We start from the raw sequence: 19,768 nt of genomic DNA on the forward strand, positions 1-19,768 counted from the left end.
GCTGCACAATGCAACAAGTTGCTAAATGGAAGTGTTCATAACTCTCACTCATTGAAGTCCTGAGAAAGCTTCATTTCTTAACCCTATTTTTTGATTGTTGTGCGTGATGTATTGTCACGGCAATATTCTCTCCTGACCATGAATGTCTGAAATTATTGTCTCCCTCATTTAAATACAAACTAAAGGGGGGTAAAAAAAATTTCATTTCCTTAAACTATCCAGGCAAAACAGAGCTAATCTTTTTATTTCAAAAAGTTTCCTTATGAACATTATCATTACAATGATATATCAAAATGATGGATTACTTGCAACAGAGGAACAGTGCAGTTGGACAGAGAGACTCACGTACCTCATTGGCTGAGTCCGAAGTGCTGTCTTCAAATCTTCCACCACTTTGTTCCTCATTTCCATTTCCTCCTCATCAAAGGCAAACAGGGTCTGCATCTGTAGAAAAGGTAAGAAATGAAATGAAAATGGAAGTTAATGGAAAAAACAACTGATGAATATTCCTGAATTTTGGCTTTATAGCAGGTGCCATTTGGAGAGCATTTGTATTTTTCACTTTTACTTATGAGCCTTTCATTGTTTCTACTGTGTAAACACAAGAATGATCATCTTAATTTGGCAGCAATGAAACACCAACGTTACAAATTTCTTCCTTTTTAAAAGTAAATGTGTTTGTTTCAGTTAGACCAAGCACCACAGATAATCAGAGGCTCATTAGAGGCCTAATGATTCAGGCACCACGATTCAAACAGATCAGGTGTATTTTCCTCCCTTCCAGTGACATTTTTCTGTTAAAGAACTGTGTGAAGCTAAACAACACACCAAAATAAGTCATGCAGGCAATTAGTAGCAATCAAGCTTACAACAAACAGATTGGTGGTGGCGTTAATGCATTTCTGTATCACTTAAAGCCTCCCCTCAGCAACATCAGAGAGCTGCTGTGCTCCCATTAGTCAAGGCCACAGGGCTGCTGTTCAGCCTCTCCAGGCTTTTTCCATGGCACTTCACTGCCAAGTGCTGAGGTTCAAACAGTGTGTGTTTCAGCAGTTGAGTAAGCTAGTCACAGTGACTGGCCTTTCATTTGCCTGAAAAAATATTAGCTTAAATGTGACCCTGTTTTCCAATCTGTAAACTCTTAAAAAGGCATACAGGTCAAAGTTGGATGCAAATATTCCTGGCAAGACACTTTTTGGATCAACAGCACCTACACAGCTAGCTCAAGCACCCATGTTTGACTACTTAACAACAGCTCTGTTCTGTCCGGTGTGTGAGAGTGTTTAATCTAGAAACGGTGCAGTCAAAACATCCATTGTGATGACTTAGCCTCAAGTCCAGATGGTTCATGGCCTCTGCCAAGAAGTAAAGACTCTGTCTCCTGTTTGTCTAAACGAATATGTTCATAGTCAATGGGAAGTTGGACACAACAAGTGTTGCAGAGAGTGAATGATTTGGTCGTGCTGCTAGCCAGTTCACCGTGTCACTGAGTCTAGCCAAATGGCTCCTTCCTACATCTGCTATTCGTAAGCTCACTCTAACCTGTGGCCAGCATGCACATACGGATATTATTATAGCCAGTTGGTAAACCAGCAGAAGGTACTTCCCTAAATTCTTATTATGGGAAGTGCCCCCCAGAGTCAGAACTATGCCTTCAAGGTAGTCATCAGTGCCTCGTTAACTGAGTGAATGATGAGCACAGCTCATCAAAACCTTAATTTGGACCATGTGGGTCACTGATGCACCAAGTGAAAAAGAATTTGGTCAATATAAAAGGCAAACAACATTATTTTAGAATCACAAAACCTAATTAAGTTAACAAAATGTTCGCTGAATCCAAGCCATTATCCTGTTGTTCCTATGTGGCAAAAAAATACCAAGTGAAATTGAGTGGAATCCGGCGATTAGAAACAAGCAGAATGAACAACTTTCAAACAAATTTACTGGCCTTTAATTGTAAATTGGACCATTTTCTGCTATACTGCCACTATCTTTTCTCCTCTATTGCATTTGGTTATGTGTGAAAATTAGACAAAATGATATGACTAACCCACTGAAATGCAAACTAACACCAATGAAAGCTGTTCTTACATTAGGATGGGAGAATATATTTCATAACAATAGCTTTATGTCTATGGAAGTTTTCACTGGGCTTTAATATTTGTAACCCACACAGGACAATCCACAAATGTGTACCATGACCAACACATATTTCACTGTCCACAAACATGTAGTTTTTTATGTGTGTTGTTTAAAGTCATATCCACAGAAATAAAGACCAATTTTGCAAATATGCATAACATAATACGCAAACATATTTTTAATTTCACTTAAAATGATCTCTGTTTTACAAATGTAAATAGTTTCACCACAAAAATCCACATAAGTGATATATACGTATTGGTGGATCCATTTGTACATGTGGAGAAGTTTTCTATATTAAATTTTCCACAGCTGATCTGTAGAAAAACATCTTCAAATATGAACTGCAGTTAGTTTGTAAAACCTAGATCAGTTTTATGTGAAATTAAAAATATGTGTTTACAGAGTAAATTACGCATGCATATCGCTCTGTGGATATGACTTTGCACAAAACTACATGTTTGTGGACAGTGAAATATTTGTGGCTCATGGTACAAATTTGTCTTCTGTGGGTTACAAATATTTAAGTCCAAAGAAAACTTCTAAAAACGATATTTGTCAAGTTGCACAGGAACCCGAGCATTTTCAAAACTAGCAAGCACAAGATGATAGAGCTACAGAACAACTGACAGCCAGCAGTTAACAATCATGTCTATTTAATCTAAATAACTTGCAAACACAGATGATGAGGGCTACAGTGTAAAAACCTAAATTAACTGTTTTTGGCCATGTTGTGGCAGCAGAAAGTTATGAACCAACACACATAGCAAACTTGTTAGCAAACACTTGCTTATTTACATATCCAGCAGTTCCAGAGCAACATTCTTATTTAGTTGAAGTCGTGTTTCTGGTCACCTTGCAAAGCCAAATATTTTCTCTCCATGTAACTCAGTTTTTGGTCTCTACCAACTCCGGAGGGACATATCTTACTCCTCAGCTGCTAAATGCTCCACTACATACAAAATGCAAAACGCTTGATGTTACAAACTGATTTTGTGTTTTAAAATCTCCAAAAATGCAACAACAAACTTAGTTCTGCATGTTTCTTTGCATCATTGGCATATAAGAAGCTCTTCCTCTTGCCTCCATGTATGATCTCTTTTTCTATCCAGGAAGGAAATCTGAAGCTCAACACACAAACCGGGATACAGTAAGGCAGTGAAACTCTGGTCAGACTCACAAGGACATTTGAGTGATCACTCTGCAGTTAACCAACAACAACACGACTCTGACATGGTTTTATGAATGAACATTAAGATGCTGGTTGTACAGTAATCTCTCCGGGCGGCAAAGCGAAAATGAGCTCATCTAATAACTCAGCTACTGTAGAAGGGCTGCCCCTGGTGAGCTGGCCTGGGAGCCAAGACATGAAGTCATGTACAAGCTTTAAAATGTGCTCTTGACAAAGCGCTGTCTGGGACACAGCGGTGGAGAAAATGGACGACTGATAGTGGGAGTGAAAAATGATTCATGAAGGGGAGGAAACCGGTCCAGTTATGGTGAATAAGAGAGACTGCCAATGGGGCTGGAACAAGAGACAGCTTGTGCAAAAAGGGGAACAGACACAGTAAAAATATCCTTCCCAACAAGTTATTTCATCTATTACAGAGTCATACATTTTTAATCTTCTTTATTCATGCAAACCTAGTTCTGCCATTGATGTAATCTAATTTTATTTGCTTATAATGTGAATACATTTATTTTCCCTTGCTGCATTTTCAAGGAAATGTGTAGAATAAGGGGAAAAAACTGCAAGAAAGTGGAAGTGCCTGACACCTAATATCACAGAGGCACCACTACAGCCATTCAGCCACTGCTTTTTTGTCTGTTTGTTTAACTCCATGCTTGTATTACAGTGTTTTGATTATGCATTTTATCCCGAAACTAAAGATATAAATACTTTACAAATTGTAGAATTAAATGTTACTGCTTGTCACAATAAATTAATAAATCAAAAAAATATATATTTTTACATATTACATAACTATATATTTATTTCAGCATTGAATCATACAATCATTGATGTATTTATATATTTAGTTTCAGCCCTTTAAACCCTCCATACTACTGAGGGACAGGCAAATTAGCTATGGCTAGAAGTTATAGCTTCAGTTGCATTTTATTGAGCTGTAACAATGCCTATATGTCAAAATGAGTCAATTAAACACACAGAGTGTGGCACACTGACAACATACATACTCCTTCTCTGTTGGACCACTGAACTAATTTCTATACCTGTCATATATTTTGATATACTTTGTCATATATCATATTATACTATCATACCGCACTGCTACAACAACTGTATCTCCCCTCAGGGGATCAACAAAGGTTTATCTTAACTCTCAAATCAGCACTTTCTCTTGACTACACTATAATACAATATACAATATAATGTATGTCTGTGTGTGTGTGTGTGTGTGTGTGTGTGTGTGTGTGTGTGTGTGCGCGTGTGTGTGCGCGCGTGTGTGTGTGTGCATGCTGTCTGAACCTAAAATTGTTTCTCCTCAACATGAAGCTCAGGTGCTGGTGCAACATTCACAAGCTCATTCTCATTCCTTGTGTGGAGCTAGGAAACAAAAAGAGCCATAAAAAAAGCAACATTCAACAAGGGTCATTGCTCCAGGCATGTTTTCCAGAAAAACAAACAACATGGCAATAAACATATTGAATGCCATTACGTTTTGGCTCTATGTTTATGGTGGTCTTAAGTTATGGTTGAACAGTGATCTGATCCAGCCTGGAAAGACTTGTAAATGTTGGAAGAAATATTTGAAAAAAAGAGAAAAATCAACCAAGTGGAATGCTGAAAAGGTCATTACTGATATGAGAGGCTCTCTCTGGAATTTCAAGACTGTCTTCACTCATACTTGCTAGTCTCTACAGTTCATGCTTACATGTCATGCTTGAAGAGCCCCTCTTAAAACGTCATGTTTTATGATCTCCAAACATTTGGGAGCCAACTTGTCGTCTACATAAGGACTCGGGGTCAGAGGTCATTGGTACAAAGTGGTCAATGACCAAATGTCCAATCAAATAATTCAACTCACATAACAGCAGTAATGTTTGAAATGATACTGAGATCATGGTAGCACACAGTTTTGTGACGGTATCGTGCTGTTTTTATTGGCAGCCATACTGGCTAGAAATAATGAATATTGTCATCCTGGCTTCGCTCCGTGTCTTTGACAGTCTTTCCCACTGACTGAACTGCTGAGTGTCTAAATGGTCTGTTTGTCATCACAGCATGTGTGAATGCTGGGGTCACAGCGAAAGAATGTGGTCATGCGAATATAACAAGCAGTCAACAGGGAGGAAAATAAAGCAAGCCCAGAGAGTTTGAGAATGAGTGAACGGTGACCTCTTAGCAGTGGCGGTTAATGCTTGAAGTACGTGAATTACACTCTAATAAGTGAAATTAAAATTGGCAAGGAATATTGATTAATCTGTGGATTTCAACAAAGGGGAGTAAACACTGTGCTTATGTGACATGAGTTTCACTTACAGCAGCCATGGAGTTGATGCGGTCAATGTAGTAGTCGGGCCAGCTGGTGGCCAGCTTGTTGGGGTCCTCTTGCTCCTGTGCGTGGACAAGACAGACTGAGTCACTTAACAATCACTCAGAAAGTGTTAGCTACATCCCACTAATCTGCAAAGACTGTGATACACATCTTAAGCATAAGCAATTAAGCATAATGTTGAAGTTCTTGCTACTCTAGTGGCTGAGGCCTTGAATGGTAACATTGGCCTGACCATCCAACACTTTGGTCAAGAGTTAGATATCTCAACAACTACAAACTTGATTTTCAAGAAGCTCTGTAGGGATACTCTGGGTCCATTGAAGTGGCCTTATAATCACACCTAATTGCCATTTACATTCAGGTCATTTTTTCAGCTTGACATTGTGTGTGTGTTAGTAGATTTGTTGTTGGAAGGGGTGGTTATTACCCTAACCACTTCGTTTTGAGTGATGTATCTGTTACACCAATGCCATGTTCAGTTGACACAGAACCTGCAGTAGAGTTGCTTGGAGCGGTCCATGTTTTCATATTCATCAAAGAAACAGGTCAATTTAAGAGTTAAGACGTCAATTTCAGCCACCCTTGTTGCTATTTTTAATTAATGTAGCTAGCTAGCTAGCTCTGTAGTAAGATGACATCCCCATTTGCAAGCCTGCCCAACATTGATCATTTTGTAAGTTTTTATCCTTGATTAACTCCTTGTGCAAGAAAAGTGGTCTGCAATGGTGGTTAGTTTCTAATTTGTCAATGCTAAGTAATAACTTTTCAGTATTCATAACCATTCCTGCAAAACAATGAACGAAACATTTCCAAAGTTCACTGCGAAAGTTTACTGCCTGATCTTTTATAATGTCCCGCCCCATGGAGGCTGTGGTTCGTCGGTTTATGAAAAAAAAAAAAAAAAACCACTGACAAGCACATTGACTTTGTGAAAAGTGGAACATTTTGAACAAAGGTACCTGATATAGCTAAATATCTAACCAGCCAAAACAACACTGCTCATCTTATTGTAGTCTGTCTTTCCGCTTCAGCAAAACCTTGACTAACAGTTGGACTGGTATTGCTGCTCTCAACTATGCAGTCTCTTTTCAACCGTCCAATGTTAATGTTATCTATACTTAGCTGTTCTTGTTCTATCAGCGTCACCGAGGATGGGGTGTCCGCCGGCTGCACATTGTCCTCCTTGACACTATCCCTAAATGTCCCAAAGGAAGTTGTTCTCTGGGTTATTGACTGACTGGTTGAATATTTGATAGTTTGATAGTTGGAAGTGTAAAGTGTTGAATGTCTCCACGCACACTAAGCGTGAAGAACACTGATGTCAGACCTGCTATTTTCCTTTTTTGCGTTCACATTTACACCAACAGATGTTGCTAGTGAGTTTTCAAACCAATATATCTATGTTTCCAACCGAGCTGTCCCTGTAGTTTAAAAAACATGTTAAAAATAGTTTACATGAAGAAAAAAGGAAAATTCCCAGATGCTTAGGCCCAGCAGGTGGTCAAATTAGGCATTAATCTGGTGGAATCTCAGGAAATCATCAGTAGGACTACATGGTTACTTTTCTCCAAAACCTTCATGGAATTTGATGAAAAAAACAGGCCTTTGTCCTGTTACTGTGCTCACCCTAACTCTATACATCATTTTCAGAATATTTCACTCTCACATTTTCTTTCCTCCACTTTATAACTCAGCTGTATAATTCAACATCCACCTGAAGACTTAATGGCTCAGGCAGTCCAGTCAACAATTAGTGGGTCACAACATCTCAGAGTTGCCTCTTGTCACATGGAGAAAGAGAAAAAACAAGAGAACTGCCTGCAGCAACGAAATGCACTCCACAATAGTTTTCAAATAGCTCTGCCTGAGATCAATTTGTCCGGACCAATCAGAGGAAGCGTGATGCCACGAGCATTCGAAGCACAGGGGAAAACAGAGACCATGTTCCTCATTCACATCTGGCCTAGTTTAGCTCGGTGTAGAGCACTGGTGGAGCGTTGCTGTTCTTGTTACTGTGTGCACGTTGGGAACTGGAAACTTACAGTATGCCACTTTTATGCAGAATAGGATAGTTTTGCATGATGAGTTAGAGAAATGCTTTGTCAATACTTTAAGTGTTTTGAAAATCTCTACATATGTTAAAACTTTACCATTTGGTCCAAAAATTAAAAAGGTATTCAAAAAATGCCTATTTTTTCTATCAATGTGGTGGAAAGGCAGGGCCATCAACTGAAATTACTCTATGGCAGACCATAATAAAATAAAGGAGACATTGCATGACAGCACTTATCCTTAAAATAATAAGCATATTCTAGAAGTTATTATAAAAATGCTGCATCAACAGATTATTACTAAGATTGTCAACTAAACATGTTTAACAACTTAATTTCATACAAGGTCATTCAAGCTGCGGCTCGAGCTCATCCAATCTCTGTGTTCCGTCTTCATATGGAAAATCAATACTTAATGGAAACCAGTCCCTTCATTTCTAAAATATTGCTTCAATATTGATATGGTGGCACTGCAAGTAAAAGCAAACGACCTTCTTCTGTTAATTAAGCCAGACGTACTCCCTTCTGGGATCAGCCTGAATTGATTGTCCCCAACATAAAATTCCCTCATTATCTCAGGTAACTCAATGAACTTCAAGCCTGGGCATAAAAATGAGATGCAGAAAGAGCAAATCCACTGATTTATGAACCATAAACACTCAAACAGCTCCACTTCATCTTTTTTTGGGTTTGAGTATAAGGTTGGCCAATGTGGATTTCAGCCCTTGTAATGACCGCTGTTCCTGATCTGCAAAACTCAGTGCCAGCATTTGAGCTCCAGCTAAAGAGCTAAAGAGCTAAACTAAAACAAAAACAATAGAACTCACTGTACTACTCAGCTTGTGTTCAAGCTGGCTGTCGTTTCCACTATACTGCTGAAAAGCCGGGGAAGCGATGCCAGACAGATTCTGACGCTGAGATTAACAACTTAACTGCTTCTCTCTCTCGAGCTTCAGCTGAATTACAACTGCCACCACGCCCTCAAAAACCAAGTCCAAGGCAACATTTACTCTGGCTGTTTCACGAGCCGGAGTAAAGTAGTCCTAGTCAAATCAGCCCATACGCTTCCTGAATATTTGAGTTCGTGTTTGTACGTGTGCACATTAGTATGATAGCACTGAACACTTCTTTTGAATACAGAGTGCTCTTCTGCTAATGGTCCTCTTCTGGATGAAAATACTCCAGTCACATGCTCTGCTGTGACAGTTTAAGGTCAGCACCTTTATACTATTACTCAGTTACACAGTTAGACTACGCTGTACATTCTCCACATCTGGTGACGTTAAATATGATTGACAATCCAAGTTGCAGCTAAGGAAAACAGGAATCCTCGGCTTCTCATTTTTATCTGTAAGGTGTCATCTCATTACAACCATCTGCTGAGGGATATGTTGTTTCTCTGAAGACCCAGTGGACTAAAGCCAGAGTTCAAAAAAATATCCCTGTGTTTGGCAGACTACTGCACTTGCAGAGGCACCTGTTGAAAGAGTAGATGAAATTACATATTTCAGCCCCCCTGCTGTTACACAACAAGCCCTCTCAAAGATTTCAAACCCCTTAAAAGGGTTCATTGATAATAATAATTGAGCTCACATATCGGAAGAAACCTGTATGCATATTGATTTCAAGTCCAGCTTTCAGGAACAATGGAACACATTAGTTTCAGTGATGGGAATAAAACACACATGGCTAATAATTTAATATTTAAGCTGCAGCCAAGTTGAGAGGCTAATGTGAACCCACACAGCCAGCGTGTGTTAAGCATGTTAATGGCATTCCACTCAGAATCGGAGATAAAGCTGAGGAGGATATGTAGTTGTGTGATTTTGGACAGAAAAGCCGATATTATGCAGGAAATCAACTGTTCAGGGAAATGTAAGATAGCAGACAATAAATCATTGCTAGTTTTGTCCATGTTTTGACACTGATAAAGGGTCCATACTGTGCGATCATGGGCTGAAAACACTGTGTGATGTGTCAGTGCAGCGCTACTAATAGGAGTCAGGAGACTCTGTTTGGCTTCCGGCACTGAACGATTATCATGAGCTATTAGATGTTACACCGTGTTCTCTACCTGGGGGCTGCTAGACACGAGTAATGCTTGCAAAAACAAGCGTTCACATACACACACACACTCACCCATAACCACCCTCACTAACAGGCAGGAATGTAATATACTCATACAGGGATTTAGTCATGCCATGTCTGTTTCACTTGTGCACTAAATATGTATACAAGCCAATCCTTCTCTGAGGAGGCTGTGGCTGACTGGGTGGCTGAGATCAGAGATACAGATATGTTTGGCTTATGTAAAGCCAGAAGGTCTGGGCCAGATATTGGAGATAGTCATGGTACACAGAGACCATATTTGCACTAATTTCCTTACATAACTGCTGACTGGAATTAGCAAGACAGTGCAAGAGGACCAGTGTCCTGTTAGACAAACTAAAACTGCTCTTCTTAAGCCAAACTACTGAATTCCAGTTTTGATGATGGGGTATAAATGATGCAATCAAGCAGAACACCATAGTTTAAATTTACTTAATTCATTCAGGCTTATGAGCTTTTAACTCTTTGTTCGGGAGGAAATGAACAATGTTGAAAGGAACTCGTGTAGGGACAACTAGAAAGCACAATAACCAGATATTCTTCCTCAGGATTTCAGGGAGACCAAAACCAGTGCAAAAACCAGAGTAGTTTCTGGACCTACATTCATTAGGTGGCCAAAAATCCAATTATAACTGGACAATAATGGTACTTTGTGTCTGTGTAAGTAGCCAATTGTTAGCTAAGTTGTTTGCCATTACAACTTTCTAAGAATACTGGTTTGTGTGTCTGTCAATTCGTTTTCTTCTCAAATTCGTCTGCATGCAGATGCATAAATTAAATTATGGTGATTTAACACAAAGATGCAGAGAAGCCACTTTTGGGTTAGTCGCATAGCCAGACCTGTCTCCGCAGCACTGTGTCAGTGCTGGACAAAGGTCTGACTGCACCCATTATCATTCTGCTGTCAGTGGGAAATTTGACCTAGCATTAAAATGACTAAATCCCTGCAAAATTAAAGGTAACCGCTGCTAGCTGGTTTATGTTCGTACCGTTAGCAACCAGGTCAGGGTTCGGGTAACTTGCCATTTCTAGCATATAGGTTGCTAGTTCAGAGTGTTGCTGTTGTTTCTCATAGCGGCAGCGATTTTGAAAATGGTAACAGTTGGATAGCTGAAGGGGAGAAGAACTCTGCCTGAAATAAATCCAGTGAGTTTGATTAGGGTAAGACCAATTGTAGATGCTGGTGGTTTTATTAGTTTAAGTAGTGGCTGGATTTTCTCACCCTACAAAGGAACATTTAGTTCTTCAGTTTATGTGACAACATAAAAATCACTAGATTGGGGGAATAGGTGGTTTTCACTGGACAACGAAGCAATGGAACTGGCAAAGCTTGGGTGGCTTGGGGTAAGTGTGTTGGCCAGTTTGTTTAGCAGGTGATCAAAGTTGGTTTGCCTCCTCGTCATGCCCTCAGTGCCTCCCTCCAAGTGTTATCTAACCACAACAACTGGAGCTGTCGCCTGGCGGGAGGAAACAAGGGAACCAGTGTTTGTCCCTGACTGGAGCAGCTGAGTGAAAGTCTGCTGTCCTGTGCCCTTCATTCAAATCACTGTCATGATGTCGGAATAATCTGCCAGTGTGCATTTTCCTGCATATATGGTTGTTCATGTCTGTGTGGGCATGTGCATGTGGGGACAGTATTCATTCCGACTCGCCTGCATATTCACACACAGACATGCAGGTTATTATCCGATATTGCACACCATTTTTTTTTTTTCCTCACTCTCCATTGTGCCGCCTCTCTCCATGAATGGGGGGTTTGTTTGGTTTTTCTTCCAGCTTTCCGCTGTGCACTGCTACCCCGGTTTTGCTCTGTGTTTCCTGGCCTGGACATACAGCTGCTTTTTTCACCTTAGCCTCACAGAGGAAATAATTTCTGACGGAGTGATGGGGGAGGAACGACAAACTAATATACCCTACCTCTGAACCCACTTTAGGAGCACACTGCAAACCATTTTTGTTCAAATATGCCCAGGCTGCTCCCAAAATTTGTTTGTAGTACCTTCTACTCCAGTTCAAAGGGTTCTCATTAACATCTGTGGCTGCTTTAGTGAGCTACTCAATAACTGATATTGCAGGACTACTGAACTTGCACTTTTTATGTGGGTTCATATGTGCAAATGCACATTGTGCCCCCACTATGAACTCTACAGGCATAGCACACTGCATGTCTTATGGTCATCATTATGTATTAAGAAGAAGAAAAGGTTTTATCCTCCTCTTGTATTATTTTTACCAGTATTACATTTCATTGTAAACTGGTGCGGCGCTCCTGCTTCCATCCTCGCCTTGACATCCCTCGAAATACACCACAATTCCACTGCTCTTCTTTTTGCTAGTAACTCAATACTGGCCTGAATACAAGTACAAAGTTTTACACATGCAGGTGCACACACATGCGTGTGCACACACAAAGCGGTGTGTGTTTACTCCATTTTCAAAAGGTTGTCAGAGCCTATCATATCAACTAAGCTGAGCCCGCATGCCTTGGAAAGAGAAAGGAGGAGTCCGATCCTCGTCCTGCTTCAAGCACAAAACCCTCAGCCAAAAAACAAATTAGCAAAGAGACACAGGGGAGGGATTATGACTATTTATTCAATTTGCTATTGAGTGAGAGAGGGGGGCTGAACTCCCTTTTTTTCTCCAAACACAATGTCATTTCCTGGAGGATATTTGAGACACGCTGAAGAGTATGAAGAGAACGAGAGTTGTTTTGGCGAGAGGGAAGGGGTGAAAGAGAGGGCTAACCAGAATGTTCTTGTGCTTCCATGGTATGTTGACAATTCTTAAGCAGCACAAGGAAATTGCTTACTCCAAAATGGGGAGGGAGATTTGGAGATTGAGGGTCTTGAAACAGGGGCTAGGGGTGCATTTGTGTACTTTGTGCGTGTAAGTGCACACACAATATTGCCTGCAAAACACATTGTGCAATATGTAGCTGAAATAACATGTGCATATGCAGAAATGACAGGCTGGAAAGGCTGAAAACTGGGTTCCGGTAAGAAGCTGCCCTTCAGTAATATTTATTGCTGACAGTTTAGCTCTAAGCTGTGGGTTCAAGAAACCAGTCAACTGAGGGCCAGCCAGAGACTGACGCTCATGTACATTTAAGAAATGCAAAGATCAACTTACCTTCTTCTTGCTGCAGTAGATCTGCCATTTCTTCTCATCGGGCAGAGCGAACATGGCTTCCCTGTTCTTATCAGTCAGGTCCAGCTCATCCTGCGACAAGAAGAGAGGCACATGCTGTGTTCATTTTCTAAACCAGTGCTCAGTGTTCTCCCAAATTTGATATTAGATAATGATTTAGATAGTAGCACGCCAAGCATCAGAAAAACAATGATTAAGAAAAAAAATGATTTGAAGTAATGAGTGAGAGAAACATGACTATAATTATCCCATCCCCTCAGGACACAATCCCACAATCCCTGTTGTTTTGATTTTTCTCTATATAGTTGTAGGCATAGAGCAAAACATTTGAGTAGTGACTGCAGATCACTGGGTGAATCCAGTTTACACAGTAACGTTTGAGTGTCCAACCTTCCCACTGTCTGAGTGAAAACTGCTCTCCGCAGACTACAGAGGAGTGTTTTAATATTCACTGCTGCTGCAGCGCTGCTCGGCTCAATTCGTCAGCTTGGTACAAGGAGCCTCCTGCACCTTTTGAAATGCATATGAGACCAGGAAATGAGTCTGTGTGTGCCAGGGAGGAAAAGTAAAGTCTTGGAAAAGAGTGACGGATAAATCAGGACTGAGGGCAGGAGGAGAGAGATGCAGGAAAGAGACAGAAAGAGAGACGTATTGATAGAAAAAGAAGAAGGAAGGAAGAGAAAGGGACTATGGGAGTCTGGAAATGGCTACGCACAAAAAATAAAGGAGAGGATGAGATGCTATACAGCAAGGGCTTTGTACTCAAGCTCAAACTAATCTCATCATAATGGTTTTGCTACCATGACGTCAGCTAGAAGTACCGGGCCTCCTGGGCCCCCCAGAGTGAAGATGGCTACCAGCACCAGCCAGAGGTGGGGCCCCTTAAAGCCGACCAGTAGATTCACAGGGTTTGTTTTCTTCCATTCAGCTGGACAGGGTGGGCTGAGGTGGCCCACATTCCAAGCATCCAACACTCTGAAGAATGACATCATCTCTCACCCAGTGCTATCATGGGATAACCAGCACCAGCATTATTGTGGCTTTGGCAAAAAAGGAAAAATCTGAAGGGTGTGAACTTCAAGGGGGTCTAATGCAGATAGACCACAAAGAGGCTTTAGAATCTTTGATCAAAGTGTTTTTCATCTCAGCAGAATGAATTGAATGCTTCAACTGTGACTCACACACAGAGTTGATCATCCAGGGTCTACATTACCAGTTATAACAAATGCATGCTGCTCTTATGAATGACCCCGTACATTCTTAAGCGTCAAACAGAAAGCTAGCTATCACACGGTGACAAAACATCTAGCCTACGACTCTCTGTCCTTCAATCTTTACAGATTTCAACTTTGGATTCGACCATGATCCTCTCTCCACATCCCCAGGCTTAGAAAGTGAGGAAGAGAAGCCAGCTCGTCTCTGGCCTGTTGCCTGGTCACCGGGTCAAAGCCCTGCTGTCCAAGCTGCTGCTGTTTGGAGGAGCTGATACTGGGAGCTGGTGGAGGAATCAGTGAGAATGAGACCCCAGGATTTGAAGCAGATGGGAGCTGAGCCTGCAGCTGATCTCTATGCTCCATCTCCCCCCGCTACTCCCTGAGCTGCTCAATTAAAGGTCTATATGGATGGGAGTTAAATGACAGGAGCATGTATGTCAGCAAATGAAAATGAGGATTTAGGTGTCTGAGACACACAGGTTCAACAGTTTAGGGTTTTTTCAGAATTCCATTTAGAAATACAATCCCAATTGTATTTCTAGTTAAGACGCCATGTAAAACGTAAAACAGAAGGTGGCCATTGGCTCATCTTTTTGATATTTACCGATTGAAAGCAGTTCAAAGACAATATATGTAATGTTTTACCTCATCAAATTAATTGATTTGTGCAACACATTTCAAACATGTTGGGACAGGAGCAACTAAAGACTGGGGAAGTTGTGAAATGCTCTAAAAACACCTGTTTGGAACATTCCACAGGTAAACAGGTTAATTGGTAACAGGTGACAGTTTCATGATAGGGTATGAAGGCAAGGACGGAGTGAGGTTCACCACTGTGTGAACATATGATTGTATAAAGGATATTTCAACATGGGCTCAGGAACACAGTTCATTTGCAGATCATTGCATTCTGTTTTTATGCAGCATCACAGCTTTTTTGGTACTGGGGTTGAACAATGATTACATACGGCTTTTACATAGAAATAAAGGTGTATAAATAAGATAATAGAAAAGTCAAATATCGTAGCCAACGGGAAAACAGGAAAGAAGTGGCAAGGTGGGCTAAGGGCTAACATGTCTGTGAAGATTCTCATTCATCCAGGTCATGGAACTTCAAACTGCTGCTCTGCATTTGAATCCAAGTAAAGAGAAAAGAGATGAAGTTGAGGATGAGGACATCGGGTGGGTGGAGGAATGTTCATGTCATGCCAGCCAGAGTACTCTTCACTTTCCAGTTATGCAATATCCCACCGTTTTCTTCCACCCCCATGCCCATGCCATCAAAACTTGCTCCAATACCACATCCGCATCACATTGCCTTTCGTCATGACCATAGCAACACCCAAAAAACACCCAGTCCCTCGCTCAATCTTCCAAAACAAAGCTGAACCTTTTTCCACTTCGCTGTGTAAAACCTTCTCTTGATGTGCGCCCATCCTCCTTCAGCAGCACGCTCCACTGGGGAATTCACATAAACCAAAGCTAATATTGTTACACCTGCTGCTCAAGAGGGGAAAAATACATACCTAAGGCCTCCCAACCTTCTTTCATATGTCTTCTGCAACTGCCCCTTGAATAATGTTAAAAATTAAAAAGGGTGATGCTGTTGTGAGACTGTCTGTCATGTCTGCTGCAGACTGACTGACCTGCCCTGTCATTCAATTTCCTGTTTCTCAAGACCGATGGGCCTCTCAATTGTGCAGAGATAACACAGAGGATATGGTGGACAGAAATCGCCGAAGGATTAAATGGGAAGTCTAGCCTCCAGTACAATTTTGCATGTGAAACTGAAATAGTTATTACTTTATTTACACCATATCATAAAGGTGGATCTAATGTCAATTTTACTCAAAGAAATAATTCAACATTTCATGGAAGTACACTTGTTTACTTTCTTTGCAAGAGTGAGATAAGGAAAAGAATATCAATCTTCTGTCTATGCATGAAGTATGGAGCTGGAATAAGAACATGTTTAACATTAGCCTAACTTAGTATAAAGATGAGCAGCAGCTGTTTAGCCTCTACGCACGTGAGATACAATGAGGTAACTAGCAAGCAAAATAAGTGCACTGCTGACAGTGCTAACAATGCTAACAGTGAGGACAGTTAACATATACATGATGTACTGGAACAACTCTCAGGAATTATAATGATGGCGATAACATTTTACATTCGCCACCAGTCATGGCCTATATAAATTAATTCGTATGACATAACAGGAATATGTGATGATACAACATGTCTGTAGGTGATTTAAATAATTATCTACACCATATGGAAAGAGCGTAAAGGAAGGGAGAGGGATGAGTTGCAATGAAACATGGGAGGGGAGTCAGAGCAGTGTAGGAAAAGCTAAATAACTGCTACTGTTGTTTAGACTACATGTCTGCTCCAGGTTAAGTGTGTGGAGAGGAGCCACAGGGGTGGAGGTAGGGGGTATAAAACAGAGTGGGGAGGTGTTTCTCCATGTTTCCAGGGGTCAGTGAGTGAGCAGACGTGACTGGCATAAGAGTAGGGGTGGGTGTGTCTCTGAGACACACATCGAGAATGTGCGAGGCTCCACCTAAATGGGAAATGTGTGCAGTCCACCATCACTTCCTTTCACATACATGTGCGTCATTGAGGTGGCATTTACAGAGTGCGTCTGAATTTCTTTACTCCATGTGAAGTCTTACCGCAGTGGCTGAGAGGGTCACGCACGCACGCACGCACGCACGCATGCACACACACACACACACACACACAGAGTCTCTCTCCTGTCAATGCTCAGCATGCTCAGATGATTGACTGGTAACAGCGGTAAAGGTGATTTGTTATTAACCTGGTCCACAAAGTGACCAGTTCACCAGGATTTCTATTGGTGCTCCCAATAGCCAGTCGACTATGTGCCTGACAATTGAGTTGACTTTTTCACAGAACGATTCAATCTTCTTTTAAACGACTTCTTTGTTTACCTGCCACAATGGCTGGTAGGTGGATCAAAGTGTCTACTCACGACATGTAGGCTACTTTCTGCTATTTCCCTAAAGATCTTTTCCTTCCTTTTTAATAACAAAAAACTATGAACACTACATTTAATTAACATGTTGACATCACTTTTTACTACAAAAAAGGATGACTACATGGGATTTCACTTGTACTTTAAAATGTTTGAATGTTTTTGGAAAAGAAAAATGATGTTCCATCGAGATGATCATTCAATCCATGACAGTTTGATTCATGTCTGCTTTGATTGGATGGCCAATGCACTGCTTCTGCTCAACGATGGTCATCTGGCCAAGCAATTGGTCCCTCAAATCTGTTTTACTGATTGTGCAGCTGACATGCTGACACGTTTGACTGGTCATCCAAAAATCTGTACAACCAGACCTCAAGCAGTCAGTCATTTTGGATTCAATGCCTGTAATGCTGACATAGACAGCCGATGTAGGGAGGTGAGGAGCTGTGCTCCAGAGGAGGAAATAAAGAAAAATAGAGAACATAGCATAGAGTGTTTCCATGGCAACAGGAGACAGGAATTATTGTTATGAAAGCCTTCCCTGAGGAGGAGAATGAGACTCAATGGAGCCTCTAGAGTGAGAGTGACAGATCTGGGCCAAACGGAGGGTTAAACCATGTCCACGTGTCTTCAAGTCCATAATGGGGTCTTCCACTGTGTCTAGAGACTGCACAGTGTACACTCAGCTTTACACTGTTAGTGCAAGGAAAGACTTTTGATGACTTGTCAGAAATACTGTCTGAAAAATTGTTGGCCAGAAAGTCCTTAGCTGTAAATTGTCTATTGTACCATGGTTGTTGCTTGGAATCTTAGATGGAATTATGTATTATGATGTGTCTGTCCCTTGTGCTTTTTTTTGGAAGGTCACCCATGTTGGATGATGGAGGTGGAATAGGATAAACAGACACATTACTATGGTGATGAACAAGGTACCTCTAATCAAATATATTTGAGCCATTGTTACTGAAAGACACACCAGCAAGTTCTGGCATCTCAGAACCACACTTTCCACATCTGCTGTCAATTCTCTACTGTTATACCCAAACACAAAGGAGTTCTCAAATTTATAACCTTTAAGCAACCTCTACTAACTTGTATGCTACTTCATGAAAAATGCAAAGGGTATAAAATAAGTAATGTAAGAAAAGTAGCCTCATTGTCTGCAGAATAAGAATGTGTGGGATCAATCCTTGGTTCCCCTGTGCAAACACTTACTCTCCTCTTCTAAATGTGAAACAACTTATCCTAAAGAAAGTATGAAGAATAAAACTGCTTCCAAGTCTGCCATAAACCCATATGAAAGCCTCCTGTGTCAATAATGCCCTTGAGAAACCATGCAAATGAACCTGGAAGCAATCGCCACTGATTTGGACAAAATGAACAAAGACCACATCAGAGGAGCTAATGGATTGCATCAATTAAATTACATATGTGCAGTTGGCTGCAAATTTCCTGATAACAAATGTGCCACTCTGGTTTCTGGTCTTTGGATCTGGGTGTAGTTTAAACAGTTTCTTTCCACCAGAGTTTCAAAGCTTGCACGCATAGTTGATATATATAAGCCATGTGTGAAATTTGGCAGACCTTCAGGAACAATGACACCTTTATTTTGCTTATCAAGGCAATTCCCTTTGAATAGCTTGGTATCAGCAGAAGTGAAATTGCTCTCATATTTAAGTAATTGACAATAGCCCTGCTCAATCATGTACTTGGGTACATTTTGTTATGGTGGCCATGTGGTAAATAATAATGCAATTTGAGTTTCTTCAAAAAGAAACCAAAGTGTTAGGTTGTTTGGAGGCAACCAGACTATTACAAGTTTCAGCTGATGGCAAAGAACACATTTTCCGTGGAAAGTTCAGCATATGGTCACAATGTGTCAACATATTTACAAGTGCCTGAACCCATCTACACAGTGCCGCTGAACCATTGCAGACTAAAATGCTTTAAAAAGAGAAAAGTAAACACAGAAATAGACAAAAAGCAACCAATTTGGAGGTACTCAGGGTACAGAACCTGCTGTCGTATATAACTGCATCCAATGGTTCACTTTAGATTGTATTGCCATTATTGCTTTTGCATACAGTTTGCAGCCAGTTTGCTTATAAAGTAAAACTGGTTCTCTAATTATTAAGAAGGGAGACCCCGTGTTTCACCCATCTGCAATGAATTGAGTGTTGAGATGAGAGAGGATATAATGTACAGTATATCTAGCCAAATTGGCGCAACTGAATGGGGTCTACTAGGCCAACATCTGGCAAGTACAGTACTGGCAGACATCAGATTAGTGTGTGTTCTCTCTGCCCTCTTTTTCTGTCTGCTTTGTCTGTCTGTCTCTTTCCCTTTGTGGGAGCCTCATTCTTTCCTTCTCGGTCTCGTCATTTGGGACAGTTTTAATCCAAATGCTCTGGGCAGTCTTTCAGCTGTGCAGTGTCAGGCACAGCATTTGTGTGCCACAACCTTTAACAGCATCCACTCGATATGACTCCCAATCACTGTTTTTAGCAGCATGTAAATTGTGTTCTCAAAGTAGCAATGGTAAAATTAGCCTTCCTCATTTGAAACCTCAACTTGTGTTTCCAGAAG

General features: G+C 40.8%; 1 protein-coding gene across 3 annotated transcripts in view; it reads right to left on the reverse strand.

The window, feature by feature from the left end:
- The window catches only part of daam2 (dishevelled associated activator of morphogenesis 2), a 106,618-nt gene that overhangs the window by 40,513 nt on the left and 46,337 nt on the right, over positions 1–19,768 (reverse strand). For all 3 annotated transcript variants that reach the window (XM_076749071.1, XM_076749069.1, XM_076749070.1), the window contains exons 3-5: positions 12,953–13,042; positions 5,648–5,722; positions 350–444 (exon numbers count right to left, since the gene is read on the reverse strand). In XM_076749071.1, the coding sequence (XP_076605186.1) occupies positions 350–444; positions 5,648–5,722; positions 12,953–13,042 (260 nt within the window). The remainder of the gene's footprint in view (positions 1–349; positions 445–5,647; positions 5,723–12,952; positions 13,043–19,768) is intronic.

This window comes from Chaetodon auriga, chromosome 14, assembly GCF_051107435.1.
Source record: "Chaetodon auriga isolate fChaAug3 chromosome 14, fChaAug3.hap1, whole genome shotgun sequence".
Classification (NCBI taxonomy): Eukaryota; Metazoa; Chordata; class Actinopteri; order Chaetodontiformes; family Chaetodontidae; genus Chaetodon; species Chaetodon auriga.